Source organism: Arachis ipaensis, chromosome B2 (assembly GCF_059453495.1).
Source record: "Arachis ipaensis isolate K30076 ecotype BB chromosome B2, ASM5945349v1, whole genome shotgun sequence".
NCBI lineage: Eukaryota > Viridiplantae > Streptophyta > Magnoliopsida > Fabales > Fabaceae > Arachis > Arachis ipaensis.
Window position 1 is genome coordinate 12,108,661 of NC_142437.1, and position 27,292 is coordinate 12,135,952.

General features: G+C 33.7%; 1 protein-coding gene across 1 annotated transcript; it reads left to right on the forward strand.

Annotated features, from left to right (window-relative positions):
- LOC107626874 (uncharacterized) lies at positions 1 to 27,292 on the forward strand. The gene is made up of 12 exons (XM_088505645.1): positions 1 to 672; positions 1,755 to 2,262; positions 2,339 to 4,825; positions 4,948 to 5,292; positions 8,231 to 9,007; positions 9,207 to 10,094; positions 10,527 to 11,177; positions 11,269 to 12,075; positions 17,251 to 17,922; positions 19,330 to 20,626; positions 20,855 to 20,947; positions 27,274 to 27,292. Exons 2-10 carry the CDS (start codon positions 1,792 to 1,794, stop codon positions 20,593 to 20,595), a joined length of 8,364 nt encoding a protein of 2,787 aa, XP_088361771.1. The 5' UTR covers positions 1 to 672; positions 1,755 to 1,791; the 3' UTR covers positions 20,596 to 20,626; positions 20,855 to 20,947; positions 27,274 to 27,292.

Genomic DNA, 27,292 nt, shown 5'->3' on the forward strand with positions numbered 1-27,292 from the left:
TGCTTTTCCAGTACCAATTCATTCTATAACATAATCCTTTGCCATGTTCTGTTTCCACCCCAATCCCCGCCGGAACCACCGACATTACTGCCACTCTTCTTCCTCTGATTCCCACTCTCCATACTCACCCCATCCGACAAGACGCTACCTTTCTCCAACCCACCTCGCCTCCGCTAGATGCATATGAATCCAAAACCTTCACCGCTGCAAAACTATTTCTCTGCCGATTCCCACTCGCCACCACCGAATCATGATCACACTCTTCATCACCACCGCCGGCCACCAGCACAACCACCACTACCGTGAACTATCTCCTCCACCACCACAACCCCAACCCCAACTTCCTCCTTCACCCTGGCAAGCCCAAAATCCCTATTTTAACCCTACACTCGGAATCCAACAAAATATTATTCGGTTTAATGTCACCATAAAATCACTGAAGGGTCACAACAATGGTGCAAGTACTCCAACCCTTTGACCACCGAAACGACAACGTCGAAGCGCGTTTTCCAGTTCATAAGCTCGGGACACTTGAGGCTCCGTTTCTGGCCATGCGTCGCGCGCCATCGTCGTGTTGGGTGGTTCTGCCGCTGTGGACGTCATCTTCCTCGGCTGGTTCTGTTTCCCACCACGTATAATCGACGGCGTTCAGAGTTCATGTTCCGCATTCAGGTAGGTTGGTTCCCGAATCAGAAGCTCCAATTGCAGATCTGGAATTGTTGTTGTGATTTGAATTTGTTGTGGTTTTGTTGCCGATGAGTTGCTCTCTTCCCGTCCATTGTCGGTGTCAGTTTCTGAATATTTTGATGTGGTATGAGTTCAGTTGGATGAATTGGAGAAGGATTTCTGTTGAAATTCCCTGTAAAAGTGCATATAAGGTTTAGAATTCTATGAATTTAGCAGTAGAAATATAAATTTTAATTAGAGGCCACTTCTGGTAATAGAATTGAAGGCTATTTGTACTCTGATTGAATGCATGTTGCAGGTTCTAATGCATACTAATTTCTTGTGCTGTTGCTGGTTTTTGACTTTGTTATTATTGGATGGAATTCTGTTGCACATGTTGCATTAGGTTGGACCACTAGAGTGTCATCGGTGTACTCCCCCATGAACTCCTTAAGCTTCTCCTTCACACTCTCCTTCAACTTCACTGCACCATCGGCGGTGAAATTCGCCTTGAAAGTACGATCCTCATCCCTTCTGCTATGTAGAAAGGGAGTTTGTTGGTAGAGGGAGGGTGGTGATGGAGGAGGAGGGTGAGGAAATGGTGGACGAGGTGGGGGAGTGGTGAAGGCAGTAAGGGTGGAAATTATAAGGGTAGGGTATAGGTAAATAAGTAAATTCACAGTTCACTAACGCTTTTTAGACGTTTAACGTCAATAGGGACTTAATTGAAAAAAATTAAATGGTATAGGGACCCAATTGAAAAGAAAAAAGTATAGGGACCTAATTAAAAATTTGGTAAAACTATAAGGACCTATAGAATAATTAAAACATATATAATACTATTTATATATATGGATTGTTGACATATACATAGTATTATATATGTATACAATATAATACCCTTAATGTATACGATATTATTCACGAATATGATTTTTCAACAAATTAATGCTTAAATCGTTTAGGTTGAATTTTGACTGGAGAATGGTGTCATGTTTTCCTAATTTTTCCAACATGGCATTCCATTTTACATTTCCCATATGTTCTTATTATTAATTGTTTCCATATATATATATGCATGCATGCAGAAAGAAGATGTAAGTCAACAAGAACAAGGATAAAAGCATGTGTAATCCGATTCCTGATTTTATACAAGAACGTATTTTCGACTTGGTAACTGAGAAACTTGTAGTTGCATGGAAGAAGTATGCAAGCAATCCGGTGGACTATGTGGTGAACAACAAGAAGAAACTTAAGAAGCTAGAGAAAGACATAAATGATCTCGAGGAGGATAGAAACAGGGTATGTGGAAAAGCCGAGGAGCATGAAGTACGATTCGGGAGAGAAGTATATCATGTTAAGGCATGGTTGCGTCAGGTAAAAGCCATAGTCGATGAACATGACAAGTTGAAAGAAGGTAGGCAAAAACACTTTGTGGCGTCCTTCCTAAATCCAATTCAAAGGTATGTCTGGAGCAAAACAGCAGAAGAGATTAAAGGGACGGTTGGAGAGCTACAAAATGAAAAGTGTGATATTATTATATCTTCTTGGCAAGATCTATCATCCATCGGTGTTGCGACTTCTGAATTTGATGATGTGAGTTTCTACAATGCTTTGTTTTTAAATGTTTTATATTTATGATTATTTTTCTAATAAAAGATTTGTATTCCAGATACCTTTAAGATCAAGAGAAAAAACCAAGAAAAAGATCAAGGAATCATTGGAAGACCTTAATGCAAGATTGATCGGTGTTTTTGGGGTAACTGGTGTGGGAAAGACCACTTTGGTAAAAAGTGCTACTGCTCTGTTGGAAAAGCCGAACAAGTTCGATGTGGTGATAACGGTTAAAGTGACAAAATGTCCTGATATAAAAAGGATACAAGGCCAAATCGCTGACATGCTGGGAGTGAAGTTTGAAGGGGAAAGTGAGCATGCAAGAGCAATCACCATACAAGAGAAGCTTAAGAATGAGAAGGACAACATCCTTATAATCCTAGATGATCTATGTGCAAAAATAGATCTAAATTCATTGGGGATTCCATCACCAACCGATGATCTTGGTCCTCTTCTCTTGACAAAAGGTGAATCTTCTGCTGACAAACAAACTGATGGAGCAGATAATGAGAGAGAAACTTCCATACAAGATAACAGGCAAAAAACTCACACAAAAACTATCTTCAATGGCTATGGCAAGTTGAAAACAGAAGAGGGTAGCAGGGGGTATAAGATTTTGTTGATTTCTGATCTGAGACAAGTATTGACTGAAATGGATGTGAAGCTAGAGCTTATTATCCATGTGAAACTCTTAAATCCTAAGGATGGAGAGACACTGTTCAAGGAGATGGCTGGAATAGGAGCCAACAATTCTGAAATTGAAACATTAGCAGCAGAAATAGCCAAGAAGTGTCAAGGTTTGCCGATGTCAATAATTACAACTGCAAGGGCATTGAAAAATCAGAGCCACTTAGTTTGGAAGGATACTCATCGAGCTCTTGAAAAGCTTGAAGAGGAAAACCAATTAGCAGCACCTGAGTATTCTACAAAGTTGAGTTATAGGCTTCTAGAAAATGAGGAGCTCAAGCTTACCTTCTTGCTTTGTGCCCGTATGGATCATGACGCATTGGTTGCAGATTTGGTGAGATATTGCATTGGTTTGGGTTTTCTTCACGGTGTCTACTCAGTTTGGGAAGCCAGAGACAGAGTACAAATGCTACTCGTCAAGTTAAAACAGTCAGGTTTGTTGTCTAACAGTTATTATTCAAGTGATCGTTTCACCATGCAAAATCTTGTTCGTAATGCAGCTTTGTCAATATCATCTGAGGAGAGGCATGTGTTCATGATGATCGAAGAAAAACTAGATGAATGGCCTGATGAGGATCTACTTAAAGAGTACACTGTTATTTCCTTACAACGTTGTAATTTCATTGAGAGATTTCCTGTCAACATGTGTTGTCCTAGTCTTAGAGTCTTTCATATTGAAAATAATGATCCATCTTTACAAATACCAGATAATTTCTTTCAAGAAATGAGAGAACTTAGGGTGTTGATTTTGGTTGGGTTCAACCTTCTATCATTGCCTTCCTCAATTAAAAACCTAAAAAAACTAAGAATGCTTTGTTTCGAGAAATGCATTTTAGGTGAAGGTGAGCAATTAGGTGTCTTGGGAGAATTAAAGAATTTAAGAATACTAAGCTTTTCAAGATCTGATGTCAAAGTTTTGCCTGATGAGCTAAAGCATTTATCTAAGCTTCAAATCTTTGACATCAGTAACTGTTACAAGCTTAGAGAGTTTCCACATGATGTAATGAAAAGTTTGGCTAGGCTTGAGGAGTTGTATGTGAGAAACACTCGCATTCAATGGAAGGCAAATGACAGTGTTCTATCTGTGTTGGGTGATCTGAATCAATTAAAAAATCTAGACCTGCAAATCCCAAGTGTTGAGCATCTACCCAAGAATTTGTTCTTTGACAAGTTGTACAGTTACAAGATTATCATTGGCTCTTTAAATAGATATTTAGAGGCTGATTTCAAGATTCCAGATAAGTATGACCTGTCAAGATGTTTGGCATTATGCCAAAAGGATGGCGGCTTTGACATTCATTCCGAGGAGGCAATCAAAATGTTGTTTGAAAGAGTTGAAATCTTGTTGCTGCAAAACTTGAATGGTGTCCAAGATGTTTTTTATGAGTTGAATCTAAAAGGATTTCCTTATCTTAAACGTTTATCCATTGCAAGCAACAAGAGTGTTCGCTCTCTCATTAGTCAGCAGAGGCAGCATTCTGATCAGGTGATTTTTCCCAAATTGGAGTCATTGTATCTCTATAAGCTTAGAAAAATGGAGAAAATTTTCTCTTGTCAGCCACTCTCAGAAGGTTCCTTTGGTAATTTGAAAATGATCAAGATCAAACTCTGTGGTTGCTTGAAGAACGTTTTCTTAATGTCTATGGTTGGACTTCTAATTGCTCTGGAGACAATTGAAATTTCAGAATGTAACTCTTTGAAGGAGATTATTGTTAGAGAAACAAATAATCATAATGAAACAGAGCCTATTCTTAAGTTTCTCAAACTTCGTTCTTTAAAGCTGCAATCTTTATCCAAGTTTATTGGGTTCTATCCAATTTCATCTGAAGAAGATACCAGATCACTGTTTCATGACAAGGTATGCTCATAACTACTTTTCATATTTGATTCTCTTGTACATTTTGAGCTTTGTTCCATAATAGGAAGAAAGCTTGTAAATGTACTAAAAAAAGTGACAGAAAATAAAATATTGCTTGGCAGATTGAAGTTCCGGAGCTAGAGAGAATGGAATTGTCTATGCTCCAAATCAAACACATATGGAGTGATCAAATATTGGCTTGTCATACCGTCGACCAAAGAACTTCTTCTTTTCATCAAAAGTTGACGAGACACTTTAGCAAGAAGCGCCACACTATCAAAGAAACTTATTCTTCCTTTCAAAATTTGATGCACCTCAACGTGAATGGTTGTTGGAATTTAGAAAGCCTATGGTCTTTCTCTGTTGCTAGACATTTGGTGAATCTTCAAAGCCTTTTTGTTACTGATTGTAAGATGACCAACATCTTTTCCGAGTATCAAGGCGGTGGTGACGCTAAAACAAAGAAGGTACGTAACTAATTCGTTAAAATTGCATTAGATTAATTTAATTAATTAGTTCTTGATAAAAAAATTTCAAGTGCTTCTAAAGAAAATTATAGATTATTGGTTTTAATCTATTTATTACATGACATATTATTTATTAGATCCATATATCCATATATTAATATAAACAACAACAATAAAAATCTTTATCTCACTATGTGGTTGGAGGGAGTTAGACATCAAATAATATCATTGTCTCATCATGTGATGTCTCTTGTGAGATTGTTCCTGGAGATTTTGTTTAACCTTCTCATGTAGAATCTTTTTAGGTTTTCTTTTGTCTTTAACTGCTATATAGGTCTATCTTTTATCAAATCTACTGTTGTCCTTGTTGTATGATTTATTCATTGTGGTGAGAATTTGAACTTGAGTTATTTACTTCTGGGTGATATTTAAGCACTTTTATCTATTAGACTACTTAAGCTTTTAATTATATATATATATATATATATATATATCTTAACATTTTAAGTTAGAGACATATATAGTTGTTTTTTTTATAAAGCTGATAATTAAAACTATTAGATGATTCAATTTATTATATTTAATTAAATTATTATTTAATAATTGTTAACTATTAATTTTATATAAAGACATACAACTATATATAAATTTTTATCATATTTTAATGCCTTTGATTTTATTTATTTAATTAATTTATTTATTTTACTATTTAATCATCATACCTTTTAACATATTTCATGTTATACTAAACTTAGTATTTAATTTTAGGAAAAAGTATAGGTAGACAATGAAAATACTAAACAATGTGAACGATAGATATATTAGATGTTCATTTCACTAGGTGTACGGATGGTTGGTTATTTTAATATTAAGACTTAGATAGCAAATTAGCTCTGTTAACAGTGAAGCTTGGTCTAACCTTACTTAGCTTGTCTCCACCCTTGATGTTCAGTTCTGAAATTAGCTTAGTATGAAAAGATGAAGACAGATGAATCTTTTTGTAGCTTGTCTCCACCATCTCTCTCTCACACACACATATATATCCAACTATTTAATTTGAATGGCTTTGATAATAAAGATTAATTATAATAAATTTTACTAAAATTGGAGACTAATAAACATGCGATCAATATGCCAGCATTTTTTATTTATATGCATTTTGAACATATATGCCAGCATTTTTTATTTATATGCCAGCATTTTGATCAATATGCCAGCATTTTTTATTTATATGCATTTTGAAGTATAAGCCTTTTATATTAGAATTATACAAAGTTATGTTTTTATTTGTTTTAGTTGTCATACTTTAACTTTTCATATGGTGATCTTTGATTTGTAAATAATTAAAAAAAAAAGTTAAAAAATGAAATGAAAATAAAAAATATAAAAAATATGATATAAAATTGTGAACTAATTTTATAATCATGATATATTTGAATGTACATAATATACTAAATTTGAACTTACTTGAGTTAGACAAAAATAAATGAAAATAAAAAATATTAAAAATATAATATAAAATTATGAACTAACTTTATAATCATGATATATTTAAATGCATCTAGTAAGAAGATGTGCTAAATTTGAATTTACTTATAAAAAATTTTACCAATTAGTATGAGAGATTAAAAAATAAAAGCTATGCGAGTCTTATGTAGTATATATAAATAGACCAAATAGCATAATAATAAAACTGTAAAATTTTTAACATGTATAAATTATAGAATATCAATATTTGTAAATAAATTTTTTTTATACTTATTATTATTATTATAATATTTTAAATATATATTTATTGTATTTAATTAGTACTTTATGTTTCAACTGAATAATAATAATAAATAAGATTTTTTTTTTTACTTTTTAAAAATCTTTTACTAAAAATAATTAGTTGATTTTTATCTTTTGTTAAGTTGTTAAGTTGCTGATGTATAATATTATTAACAAGAAAAAATAATTTAAATTTATTATAAAAAATTTGATATGAACTTATAAATGGATAAATTTTAGTTTGAGAACCTACAGCACTCTTTTTTTTATATATGCAGAGAAATAATATTCATTCTCATACATATTGTCGGTATATTGTCGGTAAATGATTGACGATGACACTCCTAAAATATATAATATTGTTATTGTATAGTAATAGTAATAGTAATAGTAATAGTAATAGTAATAGTTAATTCTATTTAATTTATGTCATATATAAAGAATACAAAAGAGTTCTTTATAGTCAAAATGAATCAAATCAAATAATATAGTTAATTCTATTTAATTTAATCAAATTCGAACTAATAATAAAGAAATTATTATTTTTTATTAACACTTTTAGTTATTAATCTAATTTTTTTAATCTAATAATAATTTAATAATATATTTTTAGTCTATATTTTTAAATATTATTGATTAATTGTTGGCCAAAAATAATAAATTTTATTGATCTTCTAATATTATTTTAATAAAATTAACATTTAAATATTTACTAACAAATTCAACTTTTCTGACTTTTCATTTAGCTAAAACAAAATTTCCGTTACACTCTTAAACATTAAAAAAAATATAGAATAAGTGATCTCATTTTCGATAATTGGTGAACATTTGACTTTCAAAAAAAATAATGTCATGTTTTAGAAGATCCTGAAGCCTAATTCTATTGCTCATAAGCCGCTCTGAATCTCGTGCTTCCTTTGTTACAATGTCTTTTGAGTAAAACTGTAAAAGAACGAAAGGGCTTTTAGTTCTCCTTCCTTTGCTGCATATATAGTTATCTCTTCATCCATTCACATTCATATTCCTTATTTACCTTTTTATATACACCCATGCACCTTCACATGAATTTCTATACCGCTTCATTCAATCACCCATTTTTAATGCAATACAAGTATTTATCATAGTTGCTAATTTTGTTTAGCTTTCTATATTGTATGTCAACCAAAAGCAGGATGCCATTTTTCCAAACTTGAAGACCGTCAAGCTGAGTAACATGAAGAGATTGTGTAAGATATGGAATTCTGATGAAACTCCTGAAATTTCCTTTGGCAAACTGAATACTCTGATCATTGATAAGTGTGATGAATTGGTCAATGTAATTCCTCATAATATGGCCCAAAGATTGTCTAGTTTAAGTTGCTTGAGGGTTACCAACTGCGCGTCAATCAAAGTTATATTTGAGGAAGCTGATGATGATGATAAAAAACAAGATGCTATGCATAACATCAAGTTGCAAGATATTCATTTAGAAACACTCCCAAAACTGGAAAATGTATTCAAATGGAAGAAAGAAGTAAAATGGAGTGATCTCAAATTGCAAAAGATATGGGTGGATGATTGTGGAAGGTTGGAAAACATATTTTCAGTTTCTGTAGTCAAGAATGTTGAAATAAAGATTGAAAGCCTTGAAAGCTTTGTGGTATCAGATTGCTACCAATTGAGGGAAATAGTCGGCAAGAGAAAAGATGCTGTCATCAACTCAAGTAGTCCTATTCAATTTGAGTTTCCTAAATTGACTACTGTTAAGTTTTTTGGATTATCAAAATTCAAGAGTTTCTATTCATCAGGAGCTTATGAATTACGTTGTCCAACATTAAAGGACCTATCTATTAAAAGTTGTGACTTGTTGGAACTATTTGAAGAAACCTCATCACATGCAGAAATAAAGAATGTTCTTTTTCCAGAAAATTCTAAAACTGGAAAAGTTAAAGTAAAAGTAAAGGAGGTAATACTAGCAAGTCTTTTAATTCTGCATAAATTCGAGCTTGCTAGTAGTAAAATGGAAGAAAGTTTATGGCATAAGAAAAATTAAACAAATAAATTAAAATAGAACCGTCAATAGCAATGTTGTATATAAATATATTTTCACATATTTAGATTCTACTATATATATTTTATTGATTTTAATTATTTATTTTATATAGGTAATCAATAATAAGTTAAAATCAATGCACATTGAATCACGATATCTCGTCGGGTCATCAATGGACTATGACTACAGAAGGGATAGCTTAGAAGAGCTTCAGTTGTCTCGACTGAACAATTCTGATATTATATATTCTTTCCTTCATTGCAATCCTAACCTCAAGAGCTTACGCTTGGATGATTGTGACTTTGAAGAGTTGAAGTCTGGTGGAACAAGAAGGCCCGTTATTGGGGTAGTGCCAAAGTTGAAAAGCTTGACATTAACAAACATGTGTTATCTTGAGAAAATTTGCTTTGAACAAGATGCAGTTCTTCAAAAGATAGAGTCGTTGGTTATAAACAATTGTTTAAGTTTGCACACTATAGCACCTTCGTCTGTGTCTCTCGCTCACTTGACAATTCTAGAAGTGGTTGACTGTGAGGAGTTAAAATATGTGATGTCACCATCAACTGCCAAAAGCTTGGGTCAACTCAAAACCATGAAGGTAATCAATTGTAAAAATCTAGAGGAAATTGTTTCAGAGAAAACACAAGAAGAAGAGGATTCTGAATCTGTAGAGGAAGAGGAAACACAAGAAGGACAGGAAGAAAAAGAAAATGTAGGCACGGAGATTCCCATCATTTTCAAACAATTGACAACTCTTGAGCTTGTGTCATTGAAAAGCCTTAATAGTTTCTGCAGCTCCGAGAATTGTGCCTTTAAATTCCCATCACTGGAGAATTTTATTGTGAGTGCATGCCCCAACATGAAAAATTTCTCTAAAAAGAAAGTCGAGTGTGGGCCAAATTTGCAAAAAATATATTATGTGCATGACAAAGAGAAAAAGAGATGGTGCTGGCTCGAAGACAATATAGGATCTACAATAAGATACATATTTGACAATATGGTAAGTCTTTTATGAAATTTCATTTTCTTTTTGGTTAGTGGTTTCCTTTCATTTCCTCATTTACTTAATAATTAAGACATATACATTATTTTATTTTATTTATTATGTAACTTATTTCATTTATTCGAACATGGCTTTCCTTGAATTATTTGGACAAGACCTTTCTAATTAACATTTTTATTTTCGCAGTTTATTATTAAATAAAAATATTCGAATAATGTAACAAGTATACTTCAAATTTTTTTTTTTTTAGTTCTACTAAATTTTTTCAGTTACATTTCTCGTTAGTAGTTGGTTGCACTTATATCTCTAGCTATTTGACTTAAGCTAATGGAAAAAGATTTTGATAATATATTAAATTATATATAGTCATGCATTTGGTTTGCATGAAATAAATTATAATTGTGATAACTAATTTTGCATTATTCACAGAATTTTTTTGAAGGCATGAATGAGTTGGATTTGGATTTTGATAAAGATCTTCTAAAACCAATCTGGCTAAGTAAAGAAGGTTCCCGAAAAGATTGGTTTTCCGGTTTAAAATCTCTGACGCTATATCACTGTGATGCATCTAATACGCATGTAATTCCGTCAAATGTCCTCTGTTGTTTGAAGATCTTACAAGAACTTCAAGTACGGGAATGCAAGTGCATAGAAAGCATTTTTGAGATGGATGACACTAAGAGCTGGGAATCATCATTCCAACTGAAGAAGCTAAGTTTAACGGATCTACCAAGTCTGAAGAGTGTGTGGCAACATGACAAACGAGAAATCCTTCTAGGCTTTCAAAATCTGCAGCAGGTCATTATCGAAGATTGTGATAAATTGACAAGTGTGTTTCCTACAGTCTTGGCCAGAGATCTTAAAAAGCTCGAGGAACTCCATGTAAGCGATTGCTCTGAGTTGCAAGAACTTGTTGAAGACGTGGAAGGATCAGAAACGTTTAAGTTTCCTCGTTTAACCACACTGAAACTATCAAAGTTGCCACAACTAAGTGACTTTAAGTCTGGAAGATTGACTCTGGAGTGCCCCGAGTTAAAGCAGCTGCAGCTGTTTCCGAAGCAACAACAAAAATATCCCGAGGTAATAATCAAGTGCATGTGGTATATATACATTTTTTCTTCTCTTACATATTTTGTTTCTTATCATTTGTATTGCCTTAATTCATTAATAGGGCGGTATTTCCAAGGTGGAGAAGTTGTGGCTCGATCCAAGTCACACTTGGGCGAAGAAGTTTATGAATCAAGGTGGCTTTCATCACTATTTAAATGAACTTTACCTTTGGTACTTTGGAGAGAACTCTACTTCACCATTTGAGATACTTGCTGATCACAAGATGCTTCCCAAATTAGAGATTATTGATTTATATGGGAACAAATGCAAAACCATGAATATTCCCAAAGAAGTGGGTGAGAGGATGCTTGACTTGAAAGAATTGAAGTTGTCCTCACTAGATGAGCTGAACTCCATTAGTGGGCTAGAGTACTTGTTAAAGCTGCGGCTATTGGAGGTTTATGAATGTCCAAAATTGACAACAGTATTAGTACTACATTCATGCTCCAATCTGAAAGAATTGCATATAAAGCACTGTGATGGATTGGAATGTTTATTGACATCCTCAGCAGCAAAAATGCTAATACACCTTGAGGAGTTGAAAGTTGAATACTGTATGTCATTGAAAGAAATAGTGGGAAAAGAAGAAGAAAGTGGGACGGAAGACATTATTGAATTTAAGCGCCTACACAGGATAACTCTTAAATATTTGGAAAGGCTGGAATGCTTTTATTCAGGGAATGCCACACTGAATTTGCCCTCTTTAATTCGAGTGGACATAGTACGGTGCCCCAAGATGAAAATTTTTTCTCAAACAGAAATAAATGTGAAACCACCATTATTTCAAGTATTTTACTCCTCTTATGAAGTTGAAAGATTGTTCCTCGATGATCTAAATGTAGCTGTTGCATGCCAGTTTCTACAACAGGTAAAAACTTTTGAATTTATTTTCATCAAAATTTCTTTTTTTTTTTTTCTAATTCAAATTTTGTTTTCTTTCCAAGTCTAGCCAATAACCATTGATCTCTTACAATAATGGGGCCATTGCTTCGATAATAATAATAATAATAATAGTAGTAGTAGTAGTAGTAGTAGTAGTAGTATGACTTTGAATATATATTACTACAGCGCATAACTAGATCCTTGAGTTCATGACGTATTTAACATATAGGACTTCCTCATATATATAACTTTTTAAAAAAAAACTCATGCGTATGGTTTTCTGTTTTAATCTGCAAGACAATCTTATACTATATAGTGATGTTAAACAATATAATGTCTTGCACTAATTTTCCATTTTCATTATGTATTTAAGATGACGGGACCGTATTATATATATGGAGAAAATTATTACTTGGCGCCAATAAAAAATACAAGTACGTATGGCTATTTCTCAATGCATGTTAAATATAAATTAATTAAAAAATTTAGCACATATAAATAAATGATAGGTCAAAAATAAATTATGTTTTCTCTGAATAACGACTTTCAAACTAATTTTAATATTTCACTTTGGTTATGTAAAATATAAAAAGGCGCATACAAGACTAGTGAAATGGGTGAGGTAGGTGACATCAAAAGAAAATTATTAATAAAATAAAAATTTTAAATATAAATAAAAAGAGAAACATGAGGAAATGAGGATAGTAAGGAAAAGGTTGAGGTGTGAAATTACCAAAAAAAAAAAAGGAGCTAAGTGGCATGAAAAGAAAATTTTCAACCAAATTTAAGATTTACTAAAATTTTTTGTTTAGTGAATGAAATAAAAACAATAACAAGATAAATTTATATAAAAATAAAAAATATTTGATATTTTTGTGATACGCCATTAAATAAATTTTCCAATAAAATTTAGTATTTATAAAAATATATTGTGAGAAAGATTTAGAAATAAAGAATAATATATAATATTTTGTATATTCAATTATTTAAGAGTAATTTTATTTAATAATATAATTTTAAATGTTGTTAAGATTTATTTTCATAGTAATGTGCATTCTTTTTTTTTTTTGTTGAAATTATTGTAAAACAAAGAGATTATTACATTATAGTATATAAGTGTATATACGCACTCCATTGTTACTTTATTATTAATTACTTTAACTTTAACTTTTTCTTTTTATTTTGTTTCATACTACTTTTCGTTCTCATTTTTCTATCCTAATATATAACTAAATTCTTCATTAATAAGTTCATTTAGAATTACTCATCAACTACTGTCTTTCTTTTTTTGCTAGTTAAATGTTATTTAGTAATTTTTTTAGATTGATTTTACGTTTCTTAATAACCTGACATTTAGGCAAACTAAGAGGTAAAAAAGGATAAGTGAAGCATATTTTTGAAAACAAAAATACTATTAATACATAAGAATTCAGTGATATGTAAACAAAAATATAACTGTTACTAATTAACTTTTTATATAAATTTTTTTAAGGGATAAGTACTATTTTGATCCTAACGTTTAATATCAGAATCGAAATCGTTCTCAACCTAATTTTTTATTTAGAATCATCCTTAATATTTTTTTCCGTATTAAAATCGTCCTTTTAATTTTTTACGAACAAAAATACCCTCCATCAGCAGTAGCAACTTACCACCACCACCACCACCACCTCCCTTACTCCACTACCATCACCTCCTTTACTTCCATTAAATACTAATAATCAGATTCAAGAACACCAACAATAACACATTATTCAAATTCAGAAACAACAACATCAAATTCAACAACAAAATCAATCAAAAAAATAATAAATCAAATCAGAATCGGAAGCAGAATCAAAAGCAGAAACAAAGCAGAAGCAAAAACAGACATAAACGCAGAAGCAGAAGAAGAAGCATATGCATCCGACAGCCCGGTAGCCATCTCAAGCGACAGCGGCGACCAGACTCGTGCGATGGAGACTGGATAGATCGGCGGTGGTAGGAACCCAACTCAGCCTCGCCTCTCTCTCTCTCCTTCACGTGCCGCCCTCCTTGCGTCGGGCTCCCCTGCTTCCTGGCTATTAAACCACTCTTCCACCTTGGCCCATGACAACAATAAAGACGTCTCACGGCCCACAAATTCAGCCCAACAGAATACACAAATTAAATTATAATTTAGTCTTTATCTTATCTTATAGTTATCTTTATCTTTATCTCTATCTTATCTTTATCTACTTTTATCTTTCATAGGCCAATACTCTATATATACTTAGTTTTACCTTCATAGTTTACAATTCAATCAATCAACAATCAATAAAATTTCTTCATCTTTTTCTTTCACAATTCTTTTATTTTCCTATTCTTTCACAATTTTATTACTGGCGACGCACTCCACGGCGGCAGAAGCATGCACGAACAGCGGCGACGTCTTCTCCTCTGTTCGCGGTTCTGGCGGCGGCTTGTGGACGGACTGGCGACGATGCAGGTGTCTATCCCCCTCAGGTAGAGTCTACGTCTCCAGGAATGTTATCTTTTGTGAACATGAGTTTCTCTATCCAACCTTCTTCCTCAACCAAGCACAACCCAACCATACACAACACTCAAACACTACACCTCCAGCTACTTACACCTTTCACCCTCCTTGCTTAAACATGCATGATACACCTCCCACTAATTCCAATACTATGTCTTTATCATTACTTTCTATATCTGTTGAGGTCACTAATATTGTTGAAACAAGAATTGACAATATTGAAAATGCAAATTTCGTTGAAATTGTTCCATTGCAGGTTGTGATTGGGCCAAATATGTAGCCTTCCAATGCTGCACCTTGACCCTCATTTTTTCAACTCCACAACCCTGCCCTTGCTTCGACTGCTGCCCAGAACAGGCACCACAAGCAAACCGAGAGCAAAAATGAAATTTTCAAGCCTAAAGTGCTCATTGTAGTAGTGAATTTGGCATCAAGCTCTATCAATACCTTACCAAAATCAATTGCTGAGGCGCTTGCAACTCTACCATGGAGAGAGGCCATGGAGGAGAAATACCCATCGTTGATCAAGAACTATACTTGGCAGCTAGTTGATCCTCCTTTGCACTCTGAGCCCATAGGGTCCAGCTGGGTTTTCAGGATAAACAAAAATCCTGATGGCACAATCCAAAAGTACAAGGCAAGGTTTGTGGCCAAGGGTTTTCACCAACGCCAAGGGTTTGACTATGATCAGATCTTCAATGCCGTGGTATGGCCTGCAACAGTTTGAGTCATGCTCAGTGTGGCTCTTGCAAAAGGATGGAAGATTCATCAGTTTGACTTTAATAATGCATTCCTCAATGGGAATCTTCATGAAACTGTTTATATACAGCAGCTAGAAGGGTTCAAGGCCCCAAACTCTCTTCAAGTCTGTATAAGCTTCAAAGGTCCCTCTATGGACTCAAACAAGCCCCTAAATCCTGGTTCACGATACTCAACTCTGCACTTCGAAAATTTGGCTTCACAAGCACTCAATCAGATGTCTCCTTATTCACAAAGTTTACCTCCTCTTCGGCTACATACATCCTAGTGTATGTCGATGACATCCTTGTAACTGGTGACTCTACTGAAATTAAGACACTCATGACTCAACTTTACAGCACCTTTTCCTTAAAAGAGTTGGGTGAAATGAACTACTTCTTTGGTATTGAGGTTGTAAAAATTCCTAATGGCACAGTGACTCTCAAGCAAACAAAGTACATTAAGGATCTTTTAAGAAGAGCTGAAATGACCCATGCAAAGCCTGTACCTACCCCCATGACCTCCTCCCTAAAATTGTCTATCTTTGGAGATGGCTCATTCAGCAATCCCACTTTGTTTAAATCCATAGTGGGTGGTCTGCAGTATGCCACAATCACAAGGCCCAAAATTTCCTTCTCAATGAATAAGGTAGCCCAGTTCCTTCATAACCCTCTTGAGTCCTACTAGAAGGCAATAAAAAGAATTCTCAAGTATTTGGTAGACACTACACAATATGGTCTCAGGTTCAACAAATTTACAAGCTTCAGAATCTATGGCTTTTGCGACTCTGATTGGGCCAGTGACATTGATGATCGCAAGTCAACTAATGGATATGGCATCTATCTTGGCTCCAACATGGTTTCCTGGGCTAGCAGAAAGCAAACAACAGCATCAAAGAGCAGTACTAAAGTTGAATTTAGGGAGATCGCAGATACAGTGATTGAAATTGTCTGGCTTCAAAACCTTCTCAGTGAAATCAGAATTTCATGCTCAACCAAGCCTGTGGTGTACTGCAATAATTAAAGTGTAGTCCTGCTCTCTGCCAACCCAACTTTGTACAACAAATCCAAGCACTTTGTCCTCAACCAATCCTTTGTTCGAGACTATGTAACCAGAAAAGAAATTTTTGTCCAGCATATCCCAGCTCATCAAGACTAATGGCCGACACCATAACTAAACTTCTCTCAGCCACAACCTTTCTTAAATTCAGGAGCCTGCCAAGAGTCTTTGATGTAGCATCATAGAATACCCTTGTTTTAAGGGAGCATGTTAGTGTAGTACATACAAGAATTCACTCTAGAAGCTTCTACAGTTGCTAGCAAGTAGTTGTGCCAGCTCAGCTGGAGTTAGTTACAGGAGTTAGTTATAGGAGTTAGTTACACCCTCAACTATCTATAATTCATGTTTTCACTATTATAATAAAGTATTTTTCTTCTTCTTCCATCCCTTTTCTCTGTAATCGCTACTTCATTATTAAGCTACTGATACCTTACAGCAAGCATATAAATGTTTAATTGTATATAGGTATCTCATAAAGAAATTAGCATATACATAATATTAACCATATATTATACGTGTAATTCAGATATAAATGTTTTATGGTCAGGCCAAAAGAAATATAATTAGTTAAAATAATTTTGACAAAATAATTAATGTGGGTAAATATAAAAGGTATAGGTAAACAATAAATTTTTCTTAAATTATTGAAAGCATCTTTTATTGAAGTAGTATTATTGTTTACAAGCATTATCTGATTTTAGAATGATAATAGGTTTCAATAGGTTTTTTTTTCTCAAAAAAGAAATATCGTCTACCTCTTTACATAGCAGTATTGTTTACAAGTTTTTTATCATTGATTCATGAAAATCCTTTTTATTATATCTACTTTCCTGACATTACGAAATTCAGGAACAAGTTGTTCTTGGAGATCACCCAGAGCTGAAAGATTTATGGCTTGGTAAAGTGCATATCCCAGCTGAGGCCTTCTTCTCTGGTTTCAATTTGGAACGTCTGGTGGTGGAAGGGTGTGATGAATTTTTTACAACCGCAATACTACCTTCTTATTTACTTTCATTCTTGAGTAGATTACAAGAGTTGGAAGTGCGGAGATGCAATTCTATTGAGGCCATATTTGAAGTCAAAGATATACCAACAGATATTGTTATTCCTTTGAAGAAATTGATTTTGGAGAAACTTCCAAATCTGAGCCACGTTTGGAACAAAGATTCTGAAGGAAAGCTCAATCTTCCAAAACTGGAGGAGGTTATTGTTGATGAATGTGCAAGCATAAAATCGGTGTTCCCAGAATCAGTTGACAAGGGTAACATACAAAGGTTAGAAGTGAAGAATTGTGAAGAATTAATCGAAATTGTCACAAAAGATGAAGCAGCAGACAATAAAGAAATAAATAATAAGGAGCATATAATGTTTCCTAAGCTAACTTCATTGACTCTAAACAATCTGCCAAATCTTACATACATTTATGCTGGAATGCGAATTCTAAATTGGCCCGAATTAATAGAATTGGATGTTTGTCATTGTAAATTGTTCAAGAAATTCCCAACAGATTCCGCTGTAAAGGTACGAAAGCTCCTACTTCAAAAGTATTCATAATATTTCTAGTCTGCTTAACTTTATATATAATATGCTTATTTCTCCATGGAATATGTAGTTTTGAGGAGACTTCATTTTATTTATCATAATAAGTAGCTCATTCATATTTTATTTCTTAATATATCTGTAGTGTACCGATCCAAACACTTTATATATTCGAATTCTTGTACACTCATAATGACCCAAATGCATGCAGTATCTAATGTGAGAAGCTTGCCACATATAAACATTGCATATGCATTATGCATATACTAATTTATATTTAATAACCTGTTATACATAATTTTAGATCATGTCTCCAAAAAATTCATTAAGATAGTTTAATTTTTTGTCAAAAAGGTGCTCCCAGGATTAAAAATATACATATAATATTGAGCTGATTTTAATTCTTTCATGATATCACTTTAAAAAAATATACTTCTATCTTTCTTTTGAAAATATGCTTATTGAAAAAAATTAACTCCATTCGTTTGTCTCCCTCGTATATTTTAAATATAGTGTCAATTAATATTTTTGAAATTATCTATAATAAATTATCATTTGGCAATGAGCTCAAAAGAGGTGACTTTTATTTTGAGTTTAGGATTGAATTAAAAGTATTTATAAATTTTAAATAGAAAGACAAAAAATAGTCAGTTAATCTTTTATTTAAAAAAAAAAACACTCAACTATGTCATACACTTTGTCATAATAATATTTTGAGAAATGTTAGAAAAGTATTTATAAATTTTAAATAGAAAGACAAAAAATAGTCAGTTAATCTTTTATTTAAAAAAAAACACTCAACTATGTCATACACTTTGTCATAATAATATTTTGAGAAATGTTAGGAGACCATCAAAATTTATTGTTTTTGGTCATCACTTAGCCATCAACTCAATTTTTTTAGTCTAGTAATCTAACAACATATTTTATCCCATACTTTTAAACATTGATGGCTAAGTAATTGCCAAAAGTAATAAATTTTGATGGTCCTCTAACATTCGTTTAATACTTTTGTGTAACTAAAAAAATGGTCAAATTCTTTATTAAATTCGTTATTTATTGTTGAACAAATTGATCTTTTTATTTAAAATATTTTTTAATTTGAATTCAATTGTCATGTGAAATCTTTTTTTTATTTATAACAAAAGCTATATTGATCGAGTAAAATCATCTTTTATGACAAACAATTGATATTATCTTCATCATCAAGAAGAGTAATTTCTTAACACATGTTTAACTTATAAGCTTCTGCATGCTTCATTTATTTTATTTTATTTGGAATACTTTACGCATTTTGCAACATTTAAAAAACAGAGAAGGTAAATTATGTTGTCATGTCATGATGATGGTGTGTTGTCCTTCTTACTAAGTTTGAATCCAATGGAGCAGGTTGTTACCCCTCACTTAGAGCGACTGTTAATAGACAAGGCAGGTGTGATGATGCTTGACAAAGAACTGCTTCATTTGGACCCCCAAAACATAAAATACCTGATATTGCAGGGCTTTAATGATATTCATGACTCAGATGCCGCATCTGCCTTTGATTTCTTTCCCAATATTCAGGTGCTTGGGGTAGCCGACAGTGCTTTCAAAGAGATATTTCCCTCAAAAATGCCTGAGATTATTCATTCACAGCTGCTTGTTCGAGCATTGGAACTGAGGAATCTGCACAAGCTTGAATCCATTGGGTTACAGCACACCTGGGTGGCCTCCTCTAATCTCACATGGCTGAAACTTGAGGGTTGTACATCTTTGAAGTATTTGTTCACTTTTTCAACCGCCAAATGTCTTGTTCAACTTGAAGAGTTGCACATATCCAACTGTGAAGCACTCGAAAGTTTAATGGTGGATTATCAACCACATGATGATGATCATGGTGTCATCATATTCAAAAATCTTCAGAAACTGTCTCTTAGCCAGATACCAAAACTTGAAAGCTTCTACAAAGGAAAGTCAATTTTGAATTTTCCATCTCTATGGATAGTCGAGGTTACTGAATGCAACAGATTGGAGTACATGTTCACATTCTCAATTGCCAAAAGCTTGAAAATTTTATATTTGATTAAGATTTCCAAATGTGAGTCATTGAAAACAGTAGTTTTGGCAACACAAGAGGCAAACAAACAACACGAAGATCTCACATTCCCAGACCTTGAAAATCTGACTCTTAGTGAATTGCCAAAACTTGAAAGTTTTTTCATCGGAAACTCATCAACTTTGAATTTCCCATCTCTAAAGAAAGTCGAGGTCACTGAATGCAACAAATTGGAGTATATGTTCACATTCTCAACTGCCAAAAACTTGCAAAATTTGTTTTATATGAAGATTTTCAAATGTGAGTCATTAAAAACAGTAATATTAGCAACACAGGAGGCAGACGAGCCACATGACCTCACATTCCAACACTTCTGGCAGCTGTATCTAGGCGAATTGCCAAAACTTGGAAGCTTTTTCACGGGAAAGTCAACTTTGAAATTCCAAACCTTCTACTTGAGCGTTGGGATCAGTCAATGCAAGATCATGAAAACTTTCTCACACGGTGACGTGGAAGCACCTAAATTATGGAAGGTGGAGATAGATGGAGTGATTTGTTCGAAAGATAATCTAAATGTTGCAGTCAGTCAACAATTTGAGAAACGAAGGAAACAGCATTGATGAGTTAATTAGTACAATCATAATTGAATATGTAAGTTATTTTCTATTTGCTTAATTTACATCTTTTTTTACTTTTCGTGTTATACACTGCACCAAAACAATGGGGGCAAGTTTTTGTTTTGGAATGTCATTTAATTTGCTTCCTTCATTGCTCATTTTATTATCCAATGTTTGTCCTTTGTGAGAATTTAATAAATTAAAGAACGGTTATAATTAATGTAACTTGAGTTAACTAGCTCTTGTATATAAATTCTTGCAGGAAATTTGTTGCTTGCTCAGAGAAGCTTATTTTCAATGTATTTGTTACCAGCAAAACTAGTAGTCTAATCAAGGAGCAACCGAAGGATGGTTGGTAAGGTTTTTATTTTTTATTTTTTATTTATTTATTTATTTATTTATTTTTGAGAAAATAATTAACATGATGCAGCTACATATTTCTTTTTGCTACAGAAAAGTTTTACTTTAATAAATTTGGGTAACATTGTAACAATCATTCAACTCAAATTATGAAGAGTTTGTCTTTTTCAACCTTGTATTTTTTTTAACTTCAACCAATATCTAACTGTCGATCGAAAATATTTAGTTTCAAAAAATACCGTACTCGAAATGTAATGGATTTCTATTTCAAGGAATGGAGGTTATATCAAGAAAGGTTTTGTTGAGAAATGAGAAGCAGGAGCCAATCAATGTACTCAGTCGAGGAATAAAGGTTATTTGAAGTTGATTTTTAGCAGTTACTGACGTGGTACAGAAAGAGCGGGAACGGTTACTCGAAGATTAACACACGTGAAAGTTACTCTTGAATTTGATTGGTTAAGCATGAGAGTTATTAGTGCCTTTTCAAAAAGTATCTTTGGTTCATATTTCAAGGATTCAGAATGAGATTGCTAATGAGTTGGTCCAAATCACATCGACATTGATATAGAGTATTCCCTAAAATTTTGGAAAAATTGGCAAAAATTCGTCAAATTTTGGTACCCATTGAAGAAAGAGATAATTGGAGAAAATCAATTGCTGAATATTTGAAAAATTCCAGTAATCAAGTGGATCGAAAAATTAAATTAAAAGCAATGAACTTCATATTGACGGCTGATGAATTGTACAAGAAAGGCATTAATGGTAGCCTTTCTAGGTATCTAAGTAAATTGGATAAAGACATTGTTCTTGGAGAAGTTCCCAGAGGTATATGTGGTGCTCATCAAGTTGGGATAAAAATGAAATAGGTACTTCGACGAAATCAAATATATTGGTCATCTATGATTAAAGATTGCATTGATTATGCAAAAGCATGCTAGAAGTGTCAGCGGCATGGAGTGATACAACAGATTCCACCTTCTGAGTTGCATTCAATTATTAAACTTTGGCCATTTCAAGGGTGGGATTTGGATTTGATTGGAATAATACATCCACCCTCCTCGAAGAATCATAAATTTATCCTAGTGGCAGTCGATTGTTTTACAAAGTGGATTGAGTTTGTTCCTTGAGTAGAGGCAAGTCAAACTGAAATTATTGATTTCATATAGGAATACATAATTCATCGATTTAGGATTTCTCGAACTTTGAGTACTGATCAAGGGACTATGTTTATAAGTCAACGCATTAGAAATTTTCCAGCCTTGAGGAACATTATTATGGTAACTTCGACTCCATATTATGCACAAGCGAATGGTCAAGTTGAGGCAGCAAATAAAATTTTGATTAACTTGATTAAAAAGCAAACTGGTCGCAAACCTCGAACTTGGCATGAGATTTTAAACCAAGTATTGTGGGCTTATCGAAATTCACCTAGGGGATTGACAAATACATCTCCTTATAAATTGGTGTATGGCCATGACGCACTGTTGCCATTAGAAATTAATTTTAACACTTTAAGAGTAATGAGGCAAGATGATTTACCGATTAAAGATTACTGGAATGCAATGTATGATGAGTTGAATGATTTAGATCAAGAACGCGTTTTAGCACTCGAGAATATGATTCATCAGAAGAATAGTATTGTTCGAAGTTATAACTGTCGAATGAAAGAGAAGTGCTTTAGCGTAGGAGAGTTAGTGTTAAAAGTCATATTACCAACAGAAAGGAAGTCAAAATTTTTTGGTAAATGGCCCCATAATTAGGAAGGACCTTTTCAGGTGATTGATTTGTATTGCGGAAACGCGTATCGAATTAAAGATATTGATTCTAATAATGTGGTTAAGTCGATAAATGGGAAGTATTTAAAGCAATATTGATGTATAGAAGATAAAGTCTAAATATATAAAAGAGGGTACAAGTGAAAGAAAAAGTTATAGTCAGAATTAAATTTTGGGCAAGAAGGGTGCCAACAGTTCCTCAAGTTCGTAGCGAAGTTGAACTCTTTCGCTTTCGAGAGAAGAATAAGTTTGGATTTCGTCATGCTCTTCATTTTGTGCCTTGTTGTATCTTCTTCTGACTTTTTCTTGTTTATCTTCCAGCTTGCAAAGTTCTTTGAAAAGCTCTTGTTTCTTTTGCTGTGCTGCAGCATGGGGCCCTGCTAATTCAGCTTCCCTTTCTTGAATCCTGGCAAGTTCTCTCTTGAGTTCTTTTTTTTTTGTTGTTAAAATAAGCTTGGGTACTAGCAGCTTGAGCAACTCTTAGGTCAAATTCCTTGTATGACTTTTGTATCGACTGGTAGATAGTGCCAACTTCTTTCGGTTCCTTCTTGATCTTGGCCATTCTTTCTTTGGCTTCCTTTAGTCTGTCTTGAGAGATGGCAAAATTGTTGGAAACCCTTGTGAACCTTCTCAATATCAAAGAAAAATGAGGTGGAACTTGAAATTTAAGAGAAGAACTTAAGATGTTAGATAGGAGGCTATTCAAATCATTTTGTGCAATCCATTCGTTAGCAATATGGGTTAATAGCCTAAGAAGAGAGATTAATTGCTCGAGAGTTGTAGAAGTGAGATCTGCAGGGAGATTTAGTATTGGCAGATCTTCGGTAATTAGGCTCGAGATAGGAATTTCTTCTTCTTGAGTGATTTTGGTCAAGACAGCCACAGGTTTAGCTAAGTCAGCATCCTGAAGGTTGGGGGCAGCGGCTGGAATTTCCTTTGAAGGTTCGGGGCCTTGTGAAGAAGATGGCTCGACTAGTTCTTTTGGACTTGGAGATCTCGAAGGAGAAGGTATTGTTGCTCTAGTATCTCGATCAAGCGAGTTGAGGGTTTGTGAAGTTGGAGAGTTGATAATACAATTGGCATTAATAGGAGAAGAAGGAGTAAAATTGTTCATAGCTTGAGGAAAAGGGGATTTTTCTTGGCTCAAGTCCACCAAGATTTGTTTTTTGACAATCAATGGTGGGATAATTTAGATGGGTTCGACCATGACAATGATGGCTTGAGTAGAGGAGTGAGGTTCCTGAGATCCCAATCTATTTTAGTTCCCTCGCTTTTTTGGATCGATTTGTGTAATCGGTGAGAAAGGAATGGATTAAGCAGCCCTCCCAGCCTTTGTCATGATAGAAATGTTTGTAAGTGAAAGAATTCGAAGTTGATAAGAACAAGTTTAAATTGGTGAATAATTTTACTTGGACAGATCTCCTAGGAAGGAGATGTGGGAATGAAGAAGTCTCTGAGGAGTTTTCTGAATTAGAACCATCAGAAGATGAGGAAAAAATATTCGATTGGGATGGTTGTTGGCTCTCGTCAGAAGTGCTTTCACTTGATGATTGTTTCTGAATTAAAGATTGAACAGTTTAATATAAGGTTTATTAAAAGATGTATGATGAGAAGAGGTTTGATAGGAAAAGTTAACCAAGTACTTACCCTTGCAGGTTTGGAGGTTTTTGTTGAAATTTTTTGGACCTTCTGTCTTGGTTGCTTGGGTTTCTTAGAAGTGCCGATTTTTCTTTTCTGAGATTTTTTGGGTGAGGCCTCGGCTTCTTGGAGAGTTTTAATTGAAGATCTTTTAATCTCGTCCAAGGTATAATTGTATTGAGAATAGTAATTGTTCCACCACTCGACAAAAGACTTAGTGACGATTCACTACGAATGTAAAGCAAATGAGAGTAGTGACTTCGATGTGAATTGTTGACTTTGAGGCAATTTTGGATACTTTTCTTCAATTTGAATTTGATGTGACAAAGGGCACATTCTTTTTGAGGAACAGGTGCTAGAAGAGCTTGAGAGAAGCCCATTTGTCTTGCAATGTAGTAGGAAGCATGGAGGGTCACTGTAAATTGCTCTTTCTTGTATTGAGGTATTCCTATTGGAAATACCTAAGCAACAAGAAATTTAACCCAAGTTGTGTTAGCCAAGTTGTTGTCATCATCAGTAGTGGGGAAGAGAAGTCGTTCGAACCAAGCCGATCCACAACTTCGACGTAAAAAAGGGGTAAACATCAATTCTTTGTTCTGAAAGCTTTTGCATGAATGAAGTAATGAGAATACATCCCAGAAAAGGTCTTTAGTCGAAGAGGTATTCTCGAAATTTGGATGGAAAGGAACTAATCGAAAGCCTTTGATATGTTATTTTTCCAAAGAGGTGCCCCCACCTTATTTCACATATTTTTCAAAAACGACATTGAGTCATATTTGTAAAAGCCAAAGGGGACCACCCACTCTGATTGAAGATCTATTTTGAAGATAGTCAATTAAGTGCCCCATTTCATCATATAAATGCCCCAAGATTAACTTGGCCAAGTTGAACTTGTGACCTTCGTGGAGGAAGGCGACCAGTAGAAGGAATAACTTCTACATTTGAATGCTCCTTGAACAGAAGACAATGTCATTCAACCAGTAATATAAGAAAGCAACGTTTTCTTCATCAGTCACAAGATCATCTCCATGGCCATATAGTGACTAAGAAAATCACTATAAGAATTCTTTTGGGTTATCTTATAGGAGTTAGTTGGTTTCATGTCAAATGTTACCTCGGGGTAGTTTATCAGGAGCCCAGTAATGGCAATGACATCAAAAAGTATGGGCCATATCATTCCACAAGGGAGGTGAAAATTATTAGTGGTTTTATTCCAGAAACACTGGGCAGTTCCAATCATCCAATGGTGAGTGGTTGGTGTAAAGTGAGAGAGACAAAGAAGGTCATGGATGCCATGTGCTTTCCAAACGTCGCCTTTTGCAGGTTCGAGGCATTGGTACCAGGCACGGAAGTCAGCATTTTGAGAGGTGATTTTAGGATTGTTTCTGAAAGGCTTTTTGTGGTCAATGAAGGGGGCAACAAAAAAGTCTTACTTGATAAGCAAATCTTCTCTTTCAGTGCTCGGGAAGAAATGAGCATTCTTCTTGGTGTATTCCAAAGTTTGTAAAGGACCAACGAAGCAACATGAGTCATCGTCGGCAGTAAAGGGGATGAGAATCCTTTTGTCAGTTGGCAAGCTCTTAGGATCTTTGATGATAACATCATTGAATCGATTCAAAACCTTCAAATTCGATTGTTCAAAGGCTTCGATTGCAACGTCTTTGCTTTTGTCATAGGCAGATAATGTTCTTGGAACAGAAGGGGAAGCCATTGATGAGTATACCAAAAAGAAGCCTAATGATTGATTTGGTTAGGGAGGGAAAGTTTGTACAAGAAAGTTCGGAGAATAATAGTAAAAAGTTTTTGAGGAGAAAGATGAAAGTTAGGAGACGGAAAGAGGACATTATGCAGATGGTGAGAAATTTCTCAAACGGAAATAAAAAGTTAAGTAACGCTACCATTTTGTATTTCAATTTTTTCAAATTTGAATTTGAAAGCTTTTTTGAGAAGGTGAAGTAGAAGAAAGAGAAACGGTTAGTAATGAAGAATGTGCCATAGTGGGTACAAATAAATGAAAATTAATAAATTTCATTCAAAACAAAGTTATTGATTATAGTAGCAAAGTTAAACGAGATAGAATTAAGTGTTTCATTCTTAAATAATATTGAAAAATAGGTTAATTCTAAGGGGGCAATTTGTTGATCGAAAATATTTGGTTTCGAGAAATACCGTGCTCAAAATATAATGGATTTCTATTTCAAGAAATGGAGGTAGTATCGAGAAAGGTTTATCGAGGAACGAGAAGCAGGAGGCCAGAAGCCAGTCGATGAATAAAGGTTTTTGAAGTTGATTTTTAGCAGTTACATACCTGGTACAGAAAGAGCGGGAACGGTTACTCGAAGATTAACACACACGGAAGTTACTCTTGAATTTGATTGGTCGGAGACTTTAATAAATAGATAAAAGATCGATGAAGAAGAGGTTGGAACTTTACTTTAGAAAAAGTACTCAGGCACACTCATATACCAGCGATTTACTGAGTCTATATTCGAGTCATTTTTCTATAGAGTTCCTTCCATGTCTTTACATTTCCTTTAACTTTCTTGAAACTTTTACTTTTTTTTGCGAATTTACCTTTCAAGCAAGTTGTCTTTCCTGTTTTCCTTTAAGTTTCTGTACTTTATTTTGGATTTTAAAAGTCCTTTGATTTTACCGAAAGGCATTTTACTGATCTTTTAAATTCAATGTAATTTATTTCAATTCCAATCAATTTATTTTCGAATTACTTTATTTATCTTTTAGATTTTCTTTTATTTTGTTCAATAAAAAAATCCTTTGATTCACTTTAGAAAATTGTACTCATAGAAGAGTAGATTTTGCTCTCAGACCATTAGATATTAAACTACTTTCGATTTGTTAAAAATCGATAAAACACTAACACAATTGTTTATGAACTTTTATTTTTAAGGTTCTATGGGACACCAATT